Raw genomic sequence first — 16,504 nt, 5'->3', positions numbered from 1 at the left:
GAGGGGAAGATTCGTTGCTGGGTGCAAAGAGCTGCTTTGTGAGGCTATCGCTGAGAAGGTCGGTTCTGACCAGCTAATGCTGGCCGACGTGGGCAGCGGGAGGCCGAGCTGGCACAAGGCAGCCGGTCATGATGGCCGGCAGGGTGCCAGCGCTCGCTGTCAGCCCGCCTGGCTGAGGCGGAAACCCGAGTGACAACCCTGATAACAACCCCTGCTCGTGGCCGGAGGCCCAGGGGCCTTGCAGGGGAAGGCAGAGCCCCCGGGAGCCTGTGCTCAGCCCGTTGCAGAAGGCTCCATGCCCTGGCCGACTCACAGAATTGCTTTGCATGCACCCCCACCCCCCCCCCACCCCACCCCCCAGTGCTGACACCTGCACCACGGGGCAAGCATGGGCACTGCAAAGGGATGTAGTAGAAAAACTAAAGGTTTATTTTTTTTTTTTAATAAAATACATCCTTACAAAATAACCGGTTTTACCCCATGCTGAGGGACTGGGTATGGTTCTTGCCAGCTCTCCTTCCCTCCTGCTCTCCTCAATTTGCAGCTGTCCAAGGGTGCAGCCGGGGAAGGAGAGGCAGCGATGCTCTCCCCAAGGCTTCGGGTGCGGGATGCCTCAGCACAGCCCCAGCACACCGGGCAGGGTGCAACAGGAGCACTTCAGAAGTGCCTGCAAAGGCTGCAGACCCCCGTGGCCTGCAGCAGGGCTGCTGGAGGGCCCTGAGGGTCCCCTAGTGTAACCCACCCGTGGTGTTGAAGCGTGTCCCACCAGAGGCAGGGTGCCGGGCCAGCCGGCCCCTGCCCTGGCTGCAGGGCAGCATGTTCCCATGAGCTGGTGTTGGACGCTGCTCCCACTGGCCTTGGGGCTGGCGCAGGGTGGTGACAGGGGATGACGACCATGTTTTAGGAGAGGAGGAGAAGGAAGAGTGTGTAGGTTTGTTGGTCAGTGTGGATTCTGCCAAGAGAGAGAGGTGCATGGTGATTTCTGGTGTTTTGCTCCCCACTGCCCCTCTCCAAGTGATGCTGCCATTGAAGATGCGATATCAATTCCACATCTCATGCCCAGTGCTGCTGTGTGCACTTGCTTGCCTTGGGAAACACTCACTCCAGGTTGGACATTACAGCCTACAACTCAGATCTCCTCTATTCCCTGGAGCCCTGTTGCCTTCCCGGGGGCCTTGGGATAACCCCAAGCCACATGCTAGCAGCGTCTGGGAAAACACGACTCACCTCTCACTGTGTGTTGTCCAGCTCCTTTTCCTTCTTATGTGACTTCGACTGGGGGTTAAACAAGAGAAAACGATGATTCTTTTACAGACCTGCCCCTTTCTAATGCCAAGGAAAAATGTGGTCAAACAGCAACTTCTAACCTCCGATGTATAAGCATATTTTCAGATTAATTTGAGGGCAGCTGTTTTTGTGTCCTATGCAATGCCACGAAACATCCCATGGTCATGGAGATGTCCTCAGAAAAGGGGACACTTTCCAGTTTTCCAAAGCACTAGTCCGCCCCTGCTTCCCTTAAAGCAATGCAAGTGTTACCAGATACTGGAATATCAGCAGATAAAGGGAGAGAATAAAGCTATTAACAGCGAGTCACACAGAAGGTCTCTAATTTTGGAGAGCAAATACATGGATCCCAGTCTCTGACAGTCCCAAAGGCTCAGGATTCCCACTAGCTCAGAAGGCGCCTGGTTGCTCCTCGATACAAATGTTTGTGTTACAGCGTCATTACTCACACACACAGCCACACTCACTCACCCGCAAGAGCCTCCGCAGGGGAGGGACTCGCTGATACTTACAGGCTCTTGTTCTGCATATTTGAATTTCTTCTGCTTGTAATAGTCCCGTCCTTGGAGAAAATGCAGCAGGAGCAGGTCGCAGAGGACAGAGGCCTTAAATCAAAGTGCAGGTAGGGTTGGGGCTGCCCTCCCAGCTCACCTGTGCCACCTCGTACTTCCAGCTTGTTCCAGTTTGCCCCACAAATTAGGGTCACTTCTGTTTCAACCCACAACGTGGTAGCAGCTAAAGAGCGTAGAGTTCCCAAATATCCATTTAGGACATATGTGAAATGTACTGGGTTCAATACTGGGCAATTTAAGTCAATAGAAATTAAGCATTTCCACTTTAGGTATATGCAGAGCACAGCACCCTTCGGGTCACGCCAAAGTCTTTAATGATCACAACCGAATAGGATGCTGGTTTTCTGTCATGCACAAAATACTGCCCATCGCCTCCAAACCCCCCTCCACACCAGCTCTAACTTGAAACTATCGAGATACCAAGGCATGGTCCTGCCTTCCCCTGGCTCACAGGGCAGTAGCTCCCGTTAGCAGAATTCACATCAGCCAGTGGCCAGCAGGAATCCACTTCCCTAAGCTTGTGAGGCAGGAGAGCATCTCCTTCCCCACTTTAGCCCATCCCCTGTTGCCTAAGCGGGAGCCAGCATTTCACTGCAGCTCAGGGATACTTCCCCACAGATGTCACAGGCAAGGAGAATAATTTGAGAGTCTCCATACAAAGGCTGGAAATATCTGAACTTACCACTCCAAAAATACCAATTCCAGAGCCGATTGTGGTCATGGTCGGGATGATGTCAAATTTGCCTGCCTGAATAAAATCGGAGAAAATAGGTGATATGTTACAATCAGCCCAGGGTGGGGGGTGGGGGGGGAAAGGGTGCCGTAGCTGTAGGTGGAGCTCAGCTAAAGTGCCTTGCAGCAACCCAAACCACAACCACAGCACGGAGAGAAACAGGAGCTGAGTAAGAGCTGGTTTTAAACTCATTGGTCAAACAGAAAAATGTGGTAGGTTAATTTTGGGCTGACACAAATTGAAATTATTTTGCTTCCTGTATTTTTAATTTAAAAAAAAAAAAGTATACCCTTTAAATGTCCCCAGTGGGAACACAACAAGGAAAGCCTTCTCTCCCAGTGGGAAGAAAAAGACAAAATAAAAAGGTACAAATGTGGAGCTTTTGGAAATATCAGTAAAAGGCTCTGAGTTTCCACAGTTCCCCCCAACCCATCATGATGTTTTCTGGGACAAAACCACTGATCAAACTGCAGCTGATTGACGTGACCTGTAAAACGGGCTTCCCCTCTGTGTTCCCCTCACTGGCCCTTCCGAAGGGCTGCGGTAAGCGGGCCACCACCCCAGGAAACCACTCACACTGGTTTTCCTGGCCCCATGAGACCCTGGTGCTGCGTTACAGAGCTGGCACCTTCCTGAGGACATGGCATTACTGTCCTGGGGATCCAGGGGCGAACCCAGTGAACCCTTACCTTGCCATTCACCAAAATGTCAAACCGGATTCCAAACACCTTGTAGAGCGTCCTCTTGTCCATCCCATCTTCTTTGTAGTATTTGGCGTATCTGTCGAATTGGATGGTGAGCGTTAGTGGCCTGCCAGGGTGTCTAACAGCCCCCTGCAACCTGAGGGCATTGGCATCTTAGTGGGCTGCAGAGCAGGGTGAAGATCTGAGGATGCACTGGCTGCTCCTGACCTTCTCCTTAACCCCCCCAAAGGAGCCTGCTTGTTGGCACCTCTGCCCTCTGTGCCTCAGTTTCCCTCCTGCCAGTTGGAGTTAAAGCTCCTGCCAGTGCTGGTACCTGATGACTCAAGTGACAGTGGATATTAGTGCAGCACTAGTGGCAGCTTCACAAAGAGCAGCAGCTACAGCAGCAGCTTATGCCTAAATGCCATGCTGTGGCTGAATGTTTCGAAGCATGGGAACACGTGAGATGACCCTGCACCATCTCCAGTCTTTCAAGAGGCTTCGTGAGATCTCAGCTGAGTGGGAGAGTCTGCGAGGGGGAGGACATGTACAGGGAAAGCCAATGGGGTAATTCTGAGGCCAAGAGACAGGTTATCACTTTTCTCTTGCCATTCTAAAGACAGCACTGCTGTCTGGCACTGCAAAGGTAGCCAGAGAACGGTCCCCGATCTTCCACCACCTCTTGAGTGCTGTGGAATCCTGAAAGGTGTCACCTCTGAATTCTGCCTGGAGAGTTAACAGGGGTCTCCTTACCTGAAGTTGAAGCCCGGTGAAACATTACTGTCATCATTGTAAAGGCCATGGAACTGGTAAATGGGTTTGCAGTACCGGACGGGCCAGTCGAGGTCGCAGTTCCAGTCTATGGTGATGCCCACCACTCCTCCCTGCAACCGAGAGGGGGGTCATGAGGTTAGCCCTTCTAGGACCTGGCCCGCACGGAGAAACGCTTTCCCTCCTCATACATGGCCTTTCTCGATGCTACGAGGTGTCCTGGCTCTCCAGGGTACATGGACCCCACCACTGCTTCAGCCCTCCTGGGCAGCCTCAGCTTTGTGCCCTATACATCACCCTATGTGGAGGTACATGCTTCTGCCCTAAATGTTGGATACACAACTAAATTCATGCCCTCTTGTTCCTGGTCAGCACCCCGTGGCCAAGGCATGGTCCTGAGAAACAGTGCTCCCTGCAGATCCCCACCCCCACCCCCAGCCCTTGTAGGACAGCCTGAGCTTGCCCATGAAATTTGCCTTTCCTGCCATCAAACCATTAACGTCACAGGGAAAATCAAGGACAATTTAACACGGTCATAGAGGAGAGTGAAACGAACCCATGAAAATCAGAAGAAAACCTCTAAGAGAAGTGGCCACCTGTTGGGAAATGAAGCAGTCCCTCCCGAGCTCGCTCCAGGTTGTAACCAGCTGTGCCCCAGAGGCTCGTCTTTTTGCACTTTAAATATATGCAAGCCTCTGATTTGATTTGTTGCCTAGCAAAGTTAGCTTAAGGCTCCACAGTGCATAAATAGCTGATATTCTTGCATACCACCCCGAGAAGCGCTGGGCAAAGCTGCCTTTCTGAGCCTGGGGAGATGCTGCAGCTCATATTGTGCGATGACTAATACTTGACCATCCAGCCAAGGTTTCCAAGCTCAATTGGACGGGATTTGGCCACGCAGCTCTAGTTATTTATTGCCCAAATTAAAACAAACTGAACCCTGGATTTCCTGCCAGCGAGACGAGTCTTGTCAATCTTACAGGGGAGTTTCCAAGAAAGGCTTAAATATTAGGCCACGTCCAAGGAGATTCATAATCTTCAAGAGCTAATTCTGACACTGCCTCTCAAGTCCTTGAGAAAGCAGATCCCTCGTGTCTCAACAGCTTGGGGATGATAGCTCTGCCAGCGTCCCCCTCAACACGTCAGCAAGGAACATAATTTGAAATTAAAGTACCTTAACAGCCAGGAAGGTAAAATTCTGACCCGATTCCTTCACTATGTAGCCCAGGTCAAACACGGGGCATAAGGAATCGGTGACTTTGTGATAGGTGCATTTCTTCAGGTACTGTTTGGTAACACTCTCCACCAAGTTGCGCCTGTGAATGAAAAGACAGTGAGAAGGAGTCTGAATAACCCAATAATTTGTGTGGGGAAAGGACCTCTGGATGTCTCTGGTCCAACCTATTGCTCAAAGCCAGGTCATGTCAAAGGCCAGGGCCAACTCCTCCTGCTCCACATGCTCATCAGACCTCATGCGTGGAGAGTGGGTCCTTTCCTCCAGCTCTCCCACCTCATCAGCTACTCATTTCCCTTGAACCTCCTCCTACGGAGGAAGCCTCTGCTGTTTTCTTTCTTGCAAATGATCTCCACCTCTGCTTTGGGTTTGCTGCTTTGCCTGCTGCCCAAACGCAGCACATGTCTGCCTGGCCTCACATCTTCCAGCAGCCCCCTCTCTCCTTCCTCAGCTTTGGAAACCTTCCCATGGCCTCCACCATCCCTCCCAGCTGCCTCTCCTCTCCACATCTCAGCTCATCTATGGGCTCTGCCGGGCACCAACTCTGTGCACCAACAGTTTTCATCTGGGAAAGTTCATGGATCGTGCATCCCACAGCTGTTAGAATTATCTGGATTTGCTATCTCCTCCAGAAAGGGTGAAAAGGAAAGGACAGCATTTCGCCTTCCACCCTGCTCTGCTCTTTTGCCTAAAAATAGTCTTTCTGTGAAGCCTCCCTGACCCAAATGACCTAAAAGTTGTGCCTTGCTCAACCCCATCCCATAATTTATGCTCAGCAGTTCATTAGCAGCAGTGATCAAAGGCAGGAAGCTCCCCCATGACCCCATCCAGCCCTGGCTCAGCCCCTGCAGCAGCACCCAGCCTGGCCCACCCCACCTCCCGGGACCTGCTCTCCCCCACCACGTCCCCTCTCCTGCCTGCCCTCGCCCCCGCTGGAGCCCTCCGTGCTGCTGGTGGGGGATCCCCTCTCCCTGCCACCTCTCGGGGTGCAGCGCAAGGTCGGCTCGAGGCTTTGCCAAGCGTGCCGGCTGCCAGGGCCTTTAACCTTGGCTGCAGCGCAGGGATGCGATCGGCTTAGAGGGAGGAATCAGCCACCTTCAGCACAAAGAGCTTCCGTTAATTTGTTCCAAATCAGATATATAATCAGTGTCATCGCAAATCCTCTTAGGTGTGCGCCTTCAGGCAGCTGCCTGGAAGGGGGCGACCCTACACCCTGTTGCAGAAGCAAGCGAGAACCGTGATGTTAAGAGGGGCCTCTGCTCATTTTTGGGCACCAGGCTTTGTCCTGGCTGCTCACACCCCACTGGGCCATTTCATATTTTATTGTTCTCTTCAGGGAGGAAAAGGGAGAAGGAAAATGAAGAATCAGAGAAACTGTATTTTCACATGCATCGTGAGAGGGTAACTCAGGGAACACGAATCCCAGAAACCTTTCCTGTACCTGCTGAGGTGGGACAGATTTGGGAGGGAAATGTCTCGGCTCCCATAAGCTGATCTGGTGATCAGTGCAGCAGTTAAAGTAGCGCTGGTCTCACTGGTGAGGAATAGCATCCTCGATATCAAGCATCCAGCTACACCCGTGGCCTCCCCGAGGGACACGGTTGGGGGAACCGAGCAGAAGCCATCCCCCCAGATGTCCCCTTACCTGGACACCTTGAACCTGGGGAAGGTGATGCTGTTCTTGATGAACAAGGTGAACTTCTCTGCTTCTGACAACAGGGCAGGGCTGAAAAACACAAGTGTTGACATGTGTCCATCCCTCGGCTCTCTGGCCTCTAGGGAAAGCCCCGTTTGGTGGGGATTCATCCAAACTGGGTCAAGTAGGACCCAGAAAAACTGATGATCTCATCCCTTCCCTTCTGCATGAAAGATCCCAACAAGGTTCAGAAAAGTCCCAAGGAAGGATGGAAGTGCCTGTTAGGGGACAGACAGGCAGTTAGGAGCTGGGATTTCAGTTAAGACACCCCAAAAGCACAGTGAGGTGGCTGGAAGAGAGCTCAAGGTTCTGCATGCTTCCCTGGGCTCCTTGATGGATCTTGGCTGTCCCTGCGGCTGCCCGGCGAGGAGGGGAGGCAAGGAAGACTAGGACTTTGCATCTACCAGGATATGCTTCACAGCGGCCATGGAGGTTGGAGATGGAGAACATCTCACGGGCAGAGCACAACTTTACTCTGAAGGCAAACGGGATGGATGGGAGCTGCTAGTCCGTGCACAGAGCACCCAGCAGACATGGGGTGAGCTGCTGGCAAGGTTGGGAGGAAAACCACGTCAGGATAGGCACAAACCCCCTGGGAACAGTGGGCAGCATGTACAGCCACAGGGTCTGAATTGACCCAGGCTGTCCTGGCAGCATCCTGCAGAGCCCTGGCTTGATCTGCTCTGCGCTTGCTGGGATGGGATCGGGCTGGAAAAAGTCAGCAACCACATCACTCCTTACTTGGGAATGTGGTCATCAACTTCAACGGGGCACCAGCCAAAGATCTCGCAGGTCTTCACAGAGCTATTGAAATGCACACACTTGCCTGTCATGAGCCCTGTGGAGAAGAGAGACAGCTGCTCACGCTCCTGGACACCGGGAAAACCCAGCCTCACACTGGGATGGGTGGGATGTGGTTGGAACTTCAGCCATGCTGCAGACATCCAAGACACAAAATACTCAGGGCTTTGGTGCCCCTTTGTAACAAGAGGAATTAATTGTGGCCTCTCAGCGTGGGGCGGTGGTTTCTCTTGCACTATCGTACAGGGGAGCAACTGGGCATTTTTCTTGCTAAAATACACCTCAGAAAAGGCCGAGCTGTTAGAAGGATAGCAAAGTGGGGAAATGGTTTGGTCTTGATTAACCTTTTGTCTGCAGAGCTTTTTGCAGCTCAGGTACCTTTCAGAACAAGCAAGCAGGACCAGCCCAGGTGAGACCCTCACCCGGCATGTCAGAGGCTTGTCCCAAACTGGTGGTCAGAAGCGGGTCCCCCTGCCAGGCACCCCAGCCACGCCGCTTTGCCAGAGCACGCTGTGCTCGGCATGTCCCACCAGAAACGCCGGTGCCAGCCCCTCGGGGCCACGTGCCGTACCTTGTCCCTGGCGGCTGTACTTCCCTTGGCTGCAGTCACTGTCCCGTGTGCAGAGCCCCGCGTCCGGCAGCTGTTTGGGGAGAGCAGGCAGCCGCCCCTCAGCATCACACCCTGCTGTTTCGGTCCCTCTGTCCCTCCTGCCTCGCCTGGCAGCACTGTCCTCAGGGGCAATGCCACTCAGCTGAAGGCAGAGCCGTATCTGTACACCGCTTCCCAACCAAGGATGCCCAGATTAAGCAGAAAAAAGGGGGATTTTCTTTTTTGAACTCCAGGCAGATGCTTTTATTTAAGCCTTGAGTCTGCTCTGCTCGATCATCTCAGAAAGAAGAAAACTTAAATGGATAGTGGCTGTTTTTCAGCAGAACAACAGCTTTCACGTAGTGCTCGCAAGTCATGAATGACAGTACGGGACCAGGCTCAGGCTTTTATCAAACCTCCCCACGCCAGCAGCTCCCTCCCCAGTGCCACCACCACAACCCCCCCTAAATTACAGAAGCTGAGGCTGCTGAAGGAAGCCAGTGTGTTTACCTCCGGGCAGTTGCCTTGTTTCTGTCCAGGGGTGACAATGAAGTTGGTCATCACCACAAACGAGTTGTCCCCCTGTGGAGACAGAGCCAACAAGCTCACAGCCAGCACCGTGTTTTCTGATGGAGTCTCTGCGAGGAGCCTTTCCCTGGGGCAATGTGTAGGGTACCCAAACCACCGGGGCATGCCCAGGGAGACGGCACCTTTCTCTCTAATTTTGGGTCATCCACTATCCTTCATCACAGCTTGGGAAGCTGGAGTGGCCCTGGGGACCTGCAGTGCCACCAGCACCAGAGACAGTGGGGGACCCCTTTGCTAAGATGCTTGTCCAGAGGCACCGGAGGAGCCTTGATCCTTTTGGATGCAGCCTCAAGCGTGCCCCATCAACCGTGGTGAGTCCCAAGCACTAAATGCTCCCCAGGGGCGATATGTGGGCAGAGGTTTGTGGCAGAAGCAACCTGCTTTCCACCACAGGGACACCATGTCATGGTTAGCCCCACGGAAAGCCTATGCTGAGGAGCCCATCTGCACCCCAACACGTGGGGAAAATCAGCTGTCAGGACAAAAGGAACCCCCCCTAACCCACCCACCATGCCTCCTTACCTGGGGTGGAAAAACATAATCCACCACATCCCAGATGTGAGGGCCCATGACACTTTCGTTGGTCAGCGTCAGGCCTTTCAGCTTCACCGAGACCGAGCTGACGATGCTGTCCTGAGACTGGTAGCCCTTCTCATAGAGGAAAACCCACCTGGATAGGGAAAGGTGGTGGAGTGAGCACGGCCACTGAGGCTCATCCCCAGGAGCCCAGGTCCCAGCACATCACTGTCTTCTACCAAGTATCACCTGGGGGCTTGTTTGCCAAATTTTCTCCAGCTGGGTAAGGGACACGTGGCTGAACTTTCCTACCCTTTGCTCGAGGCATGTGGGACCTGTGGGACCTGGCTTCCAATGGTGGGATGATTTATTCTGGGGACAGGGATGCATTTTGTGGTGGTCAGTGTGTGAAGGCAGGTGGTGCAGGGTGGCCGTTGGCCATTTGGGATTAAAGGTTATGGTGGGTTGGCAGCTTGCTGGACTCAGTGACCCACCCAGACCCTCCTGACCCCCTTCATAGGCACTGTCCAAAAATCAGTGCCTCCAGGGCCAAGGCAGGGGTATGCCTGGACATGGCTCATGTCCAGGGCCACTGTTCCCCACCCAGCAAAAGGAACCTTTGTGGCAGAAGCAACCTGCTTTCCACCACAGGGACACCATGTCATGGTTAGTCCCACAGAAAGCCTGTGCTGAGGAGCCCATCTGCACCCCAACACATGGGGAAAATCAGCTGTCAGGACAAAAGGAACCCCCCCTAACCCACCCACCCATGCACATGGGGGCAAGTGGGCTGCAGGAGCAGGGTTGGGGACGCTGCTGTGGCTGGCATGGGGCTCTCCCTGCATTTCCCAGCCCATTGCGCAGCCATTAGGGCGCTGACACTATTTAACCTATGGCATAAACAAGCTGTCGCTGGATTAACTCTGACTCAGGAAGACTATAAACATGGGTGAGCAACCATTTCGGGTAACGCTCTTGGCGGCACGGAGCATTCCCGGCACTAAAAAAGGAGTGATCTGGTTTTTGTCCCTGCTGCCACAGGCACCGGTCCTGCTGGCTGTGACAGAAGGAGCACACTGCCTGTGGGACAGCCTGTGGTGTCAGCTCATCCTCGGGCACCAGACTGATGGGCACAGGGGAAAATGGGGGAACCCCAGGTGCTGTCCAGAGGTCTGCCCTAGGGGTGATGGACATTATGGGAACCTCGTGAGGATGGTGGACTTTGGCTTGCAGCCCCATCAGCATCCCGGGACAGGGGGTGAGGGGACCTCGGGGGTGGCATCTGCCCCAGTACCTGGGGACAGGAGGAGAAATTCAGCACTGCTGCCACCCCGGCTAAGACCCCCAGCTCCAACCTCCTCCAAGGCAGAGGACCATACTGGGTTACACTGGTTACGCTGGGCATCTTCCCCGCTGTAGCTGCAGGAGGCTGTGAGCTGGCTAGCACCACGGTGGAGTCTTTCCCTAAATCTGCCTCCAGAGCAGCCTCTGCCATGGCCACCTCATCCCACCCTGGCAGAGGTGACTGTGGGCACACAGAGCCCCCCACTGTGACACAGCCTCCCCTTGGCAGGACAGGTTGCAGCCCCCACCCTGCCACTGAGCCATGGTCATGGCAAACGAGGTGTCATCTCATCATCATGCTGTAAATGCCCCCTCGAGCCCTGCCTGGGTGCTGAAAGTCCCCTGGTGTTGCTCCCCACTGTGGCAGAGTCACCAAGCCACCAAGCTGACCTCATCCTGCAGCTCAGCCCGCGGCCCCCTCGCACGTGGTGGTGTTCTCAGGAAACAAAAGCCAGAAAGCAAAGTTCAGCTGAGAAGCGCCTGGCATCACCCAGCCAGCAGTGATACCGCCTTATCTCAGCATTATCAGCAGAAAGAGCGGCTCCCCAAGGGTGAGAAGGGTCTCTTGGTGACATCAGTCCCATATCCCTCCTCTGCACTGATGGCACTGCCACACATCCCTCCAGCACAGCCACGCGTTGGCATGCATCCTCATGAGCATCCCATGCCTGCTGCCCCAAGGGGGACCAAAGCTGGGGTAATTGTAAATAAAATAAATATCTGTTTGCCAAACTTGCTTTCAAAGAAGACAAAATCTCCAGCATGGCTCAGTGCAGGCAGGGGAGCACAGGCAGTGCTGCAGGCAGCCAGGGGATGCCAGTGGTTGGTGGGGCTATGGGCAGCTGCATTCACAGGCAGCCCCCGGCTAGTGGAGCCCTACCCCACCAAACCAGTAAAAACAGGAATTACAGCAACTTTCTGCCAACTTCCTCCCCTCTGCCACTGACCTCCAAGCTGGTTTTCTTTTTGCTGCCTCCTGGCTGCCTGTTCTGTTTAGCTGGGTTGCTTAAGCCACATTTCCTTAGAAAGTCCCGCCCTGGGCAACCATTTCTGCCAGATCCCCATCCACAGGAGCAACCGCCCCTACCTGGGTTTGCTGGAGCCCTGGGGCTTCATGGGCTCAGCCCTTAGTAGAGCCAGTGCTGCTCCCAGTAACACCAGTCTGGGCCGGTGCAAAGCCTTTTGCAACAGAGCATCCTTTGAGACCTTGGCTCAGCAGCAGTTTGGGAGTGAGGATTACCCTGGTGATCCAAAGTGCTGGTGAGGTGGGTGGGTGCGATGTGGGGGTCCCACAGTGACTGCCTGGGAAGCTCTTCCCCCTTTCCAGGGGATCTGTGCTAAAAGCAGGGCTGAGCACTGCTGCTCCCCACAGCTACTTTCTTTCACCGAGCCCTGGGAGCTACTGCCTCTCCTTTAGGCTTTGGGCTCCCCGCACTCCAAAAACACCCAGTTTTTCCAATTCATGGCCAGACACCCTCTCTCCCTGCAGACCTCTTGCCCTGGGACCTTTACTGATGGAAGGGTGCCAGTCTGTCTTGAGGGCTGAGCCCACAGCAACTATGGGGGCACAGCGAAGATTTTTATCGAGCATGGCATCCCATGGCATGGCACATCATCCCACAGTGAGGGGACAGGGACCCAATCCCTGTGGCAGGAGCAGCAGCCCCAGGGCACCCGAGGACATGCATCCTCGCACGGCTCTGCGCCCGCCTGCTCCACTCACTGCCTTTTTTAAGCAGCTGTTCTTGCACCGTGGCTGCTCTTAGAGCTGCCTCCCATAAGCAAAGCAAAGCAGGGATTTGGAGCAAGGCTCCGTCCTGGCCCCAGCCGCTGGGCTGGCCCTGCCTCCCCGGCGGGGTGGTGGATGGGGGAGATTTATGGTCCTGTCTTGAGCCGCTTGGGTCTCACAAATCACCGTGCTGGCCCCAGCTGCCTCTTATTTAATATAAATGAAAATAAAAATAACAACAGATTCTCAGGCCACCGTCCAGCAGCTCGATTGGGATTTGGATGCAGCTCAGTGAGGAGACGGGGCCTCGGCGTGCAGAGTGGGGCTGGGCAGGGATGAGCCTCCAGCCTGCACACGCAGCCGCTGCTGGGGAGCATGTGGGGACCAAGCAGCCATCTGGAAGACCCACGGTGGGACACTGAGCTGCATGTGGCCATGGCCAGGGAGATGCGATGGCACCAGCGATAACCACCCCTGCATTGGGATATAGGTGATAAAGGAGCCCCTTCATCTCCGTTGCTTTTGAACCCGGTGGCACAGCATTAATTTGGGGGAAAGCAGGTGCCGGGGAGCCTTACCCGATGATGTATGCCAGGACGATGAGCTGGATCAGCCGGAAGGTCAGTCCCACCTTCTTGTTCCTCACCAGCACCATCCTGGGGGTATCATACTCGAAGAGGAAGGAGGACACCTTCTCCATGCACTTCTGCCCCATGGCTGCGCCAGGGCTGTGCCGCAGCCTCCCGCCGGCCTTGCCGCTCGCCGCGCCGTGGGTTGGGCTGTGCCCACTGCAGCTCAAGCAACTCCTCTGTTTGCAGAGAGAAGGGGAAAAAAAAAAAAAAAGAAAATAAAAATGCTATCGGCTTTGTTGCTCTGTGCACATCTGGGCTGTCGGGTTTCCTCCTCTGCGTGGGGACGAGGTTTCCTCTTCCTATAAGCTCTGGACGAGGAGCAGCCGGTGCCCTACATGGTCCGGGGGTGGGACGGGGTGCGGAGGGTGCAGGGCCACCCCGCTGCCAAGCCCACGTGCCACCAGGACGGAGCTGCCTGCCCGTGAGGGATGTACCCTCGCCCAGGCAGGGACCTTCCCTGGGGACAGAGGGGCTGCGGGCAGGGCTCAGGGTGAGCAGGGACCACTAGGTATCCCTGGGGGCAATGGTGGGATGGAGGAGATGGTGGGGGTCCCGGGAGACGATTTTAGGAACTGGGGTTGGGGTATCATCTTTCCCACTCCAGCAGCCACCTCAGGCTGTGGGTCTCCCGTTCGTGTCCCTAACCCATGTCCTCCTCTGTCCCCCAAAGGCTGCCCCAGAAAAAGGGTTGGGAAGGGGGAGGCTGCGGGCGCAGAACCCCCAGCTCAGCAATTCGGAGCCAATCCACAGGGCAGCCGGGCGCCGGGCTTGGCCCCCTCCCATGGCGAGGCCGCCCAGCTGGGGCTTGGCTGGTTCCCAGTGCTTGCACAGGGCTGGGCTGGGCGCACGTCGAAGCATTTTCAGCATTTCCAGCATTTCCTGAAAGCCATGGCTGTGAGCGGGGCCGGCCGCCCTGCCAGGGTCACCGGAGGGATGCTCGGCAGGGCAGTGCAGACGCTGCTTAAGTGAATATCGCTGAGAAAGGGGCTGGATTTGTACGTGCCAGACTGAAATTTGAGTGTCAGCATCACTGCAGGGGGAAGCTGGGGGGTAGTGGGGATGACTCATTGCTGGGGAAGGCGCAGAGGCTGTGGATGGGGGACCCCGGACCTGCGCTGCACCCCCCCGGGCAGCTCTGTTGGGGAGCGCTGGGGCTGGGGAGGATTGTTGCTGGGGGAAACAGAGGATGTTTTCCCCAAAAAGCCCAGAGCCCAGCAGCTTCAGCACTCCCCGCAAGGACAGGCTCCATCCCGTGAGCCCTGGTTCATCTGCTGCCTCCGTGACCTGGGAAGAGGGGCTGGCTCTCTGCAGCCACCGAGCCTGGGACAAGGTCGCTCTCTGCAGGGGGAAATTATTTTGAAAATATGGAAAATTTTAACCTGCTGGGATAAATCTTCCCTCTTCAGAACTTTTAACATCACCACCTCTCACATTCAATTGCCCATTGCTTGGCATCATGTTGACCTTTCGACTCAATATTTTACAGACCTGACAACCACGAAATGAGTGGAACAAATCAATTATCTTTGCTGGGCAATAGGGAAAATGGGGGAAAAAAGCGGATGAACCATTTATCCAAATCTTTTGCTCTTACCATGAAGCCTGGGAATCAAAATCAGATGATCCCACGTTACAAGTGACGTGACACCATCCCAACGCCCCAGTCCTCAGCAACATGGAAAGCTGTCAGACGGGGAGCCAAAAGCAAATATGAAATGCTGATGCTAATCATATAAGATTGAAGGCTGATACTGCTATTGAGCAGAGCAGAAAAACCTTATAAGCTTAGATATCTGTCAGGAGAGAAGCAAATAACTTACTGTATGAAACGAGGCCTTTTAGGGAAGGCTACTCACCCTTGCCAAAGCCATGGGGATAATGAAAATAGGACAGCTAAATTTAACAGCAAAATGACTTGTAAAAGAGTCACTTCCAACCTTCTCTCTGGTACTTGGAGTCAATAAAATGGTTATAGCATGGATTTAGCTAAAATACTTTCCATGGGGAGATAATACGCATCTCCCATTTTAGTATCTCTTGGAGCCACGTTGCAGTTGGCGAGTGGGGCCGGACCTCAGGGACGCATCCGGGGTGATGTGGGGAGCAGGGGACCCCAGCATGGGAGCACCCAAGGGGCCTGGGTCTTCTCCTGGGCTGCTGTCAGCACCCAGCATGGGCACCACCTTAGCCATGTCACCCAAATGTTTGAAAAAAAATCAGAGCCCAAACCCTCGTGGGCTTGCACACCACCATCGCTCACTCCTCTCCCATGCCTACACCAGCCCTGGGTTTGCCACTCTTTAAATGACTTTATAACAGGGAATTTAATAGCTTTGGGCTAATCTACCTGGCCCCACAACAGCGACGAGGGCGTGCGAGCAGTGCCAGCTGGCCAGTGTGCCTGGCCGCCTGCCGGACCTGCATCCTGCTCCCCCCCAGCTGCGGTGCTGCTTCTCCCAGTGATAACCCACGTGAGCTGCTAGCATACCTCCCCATCTCTGCCAGGTGGCTGTCGTGGGGAAGTGCTCTACCTGGGTTGTTAAATTGTTAAATTACCTGCCCAGACAGGGCAGTTGCCTGCTGGGAGATGCTGAGTTCACAGGGCTGTGATGGCTTCTGCTGCGGCTCAGGTGCTGGGCTGTCCCAGTGTGACGTCAGGGCTTGCTTTCTGTTTGCAATACTCTGCTGCAATCATAAATACATTACTGTAATGCCTAAAAATAAAAATAATAATAAAAAAAAGAATTAGTGGAAAGAGGGGTTTAGAAGTGTATTGTTTAAGGTGTAGCCCAGAGAAGTGCCCATGACCTGCTGCACAGACACTTGCACAGCAGCTGTGACCCTGGGGGTGTTTTTATCTTGTGTTCCTGCAGACCCAAAGTTGTATGATGCTGTTGATAAGCTCTCAGTTGTCTCCTCTGACTTTTGCATGCTGCTTTCAAGCAGAGCAAGCATGAGACCCTGGGGGAACGAGGTGCAAAGACTGTGGCTGCTGCTGGGGGAGCGGTGGCAGCTTGCGCAGGGCTGTAGCAGGTGCTGGGCATCGAGGCTGGGTTTGCCCAGGCACAGAAAGCACTGAGCTGGGCTTGACCTGAGCAGCATGCAAACATGGGACCAGGCAGGGTGGAGCAGGACGATACCAGGTAGAGATAAGGAAAATGAGCCCATCTAGCTGCGCTGCCCATGGGAGAAGAAAACCGAAGCAGAGACATGAGGTCCTAATGCCTCTGTGTGTCCAGGCTTGCAAAGCCCCAGGACCAGCTTTCCCAAATGCAATCCTGGGTCAGCCAGCACTGCCTGGTCCCCAGCACCAGGCTTGGCCTTAGTGA

General features: G+C 54.6%; 1 protein-coding gene across 2 annotated transcripts; it reads right to left on the bottom strand.

The window, feature by feature from the left end:
- Positions 1-408: 408 nt before the first annotated feature.
- On the bottom strand, positions 409-14,098 carry P2RX1 (purinergic receptor P2X 1). 2 transcript variants are annotated; one of them, XM_005439811.4, is made up of 13 exons: positions 13,122-14,098; positions 9,477-9,624; positions 8,877-8,948; positions 8,349-8,418; positions 7,718-7,814; positions 6,926-7,006; positions 5,221-5,362; positions 4,029-4,159; positions 3,282-3,372; positions 2,542-2,607; positions 1,800-1,892; positions 1,228-1,275; positions 409-952 (listed from the first exon to the last, which is right to left on the bottom strand). In XM_005439811.4, exons 1-12 carry the CDS (start codon positions 13,256-13,258, stop codon positions 1,231-1,233), a joined length of 1,173 nt encoding a protein of 390 aa, XP_005439868.1. In that variant the 5' UTR covers positions 13,259-14,098; the 3' UTR covers positions 409-952; positions 1,228-1,230. The 2 variants fall into 2 exon arrangements, with proteins under 2 accessions (XP_005439868.1, XP_027662200.1); XM_027806399.2 differs by having other exon boundaries at positions 1,228-1,272; positions 13,122-14,097.
- Between the last annotated feature and the right edge of the window lie 2,406 nt (positions 14,099-16,504).

The sequence above is a fragment of the Falco cherrug genome, chromosome 1, assembly GCF_023634085.1.
Source record: "Falco cherrug isolate bFalChe1 chromosome 1, bFalChe1.pri, whole genome shotgun sequence".
Taxonomy (NCBI): Eukaryota; Metazoa; Chordata; class Aves; order Falconiformes; family Falconidae; genus Falco; species Falco cherrug.
Note: the sequence above shows the minus strand (reverse complement) of the source record. Positions and strands in the feature narration are given on the sequence as shown.

What these genes read in the sequence shown, in the direction of transcription:
- P2RX1 (XM_005439811.4), bottom strand. Translation starts at nt 13,258, where the DNA reads ATGGGGCAGAAGTGCATGGAGAAGGTGTCCTCCTTCCTCTTCGAGTAT. An exon ending in ATTATGTTTTTCCACCCCAG is followed by an intron (nt 8,949 to 9,476) that starts GTAAGGAGGCAT and finishes CTGTCTCCACAG; the next exon opens with GGGGACAACTCGTTTGTGGT. An exon ending in TTACCTTCCTGGCTGTTAAG is followed by an intron (nt 4,160 to 5,220) that starts GTACTTTAATTT and finishes TCTCGGTTGCAG; the next exon opens with GGAGGAGTGGTGGGCATCAC.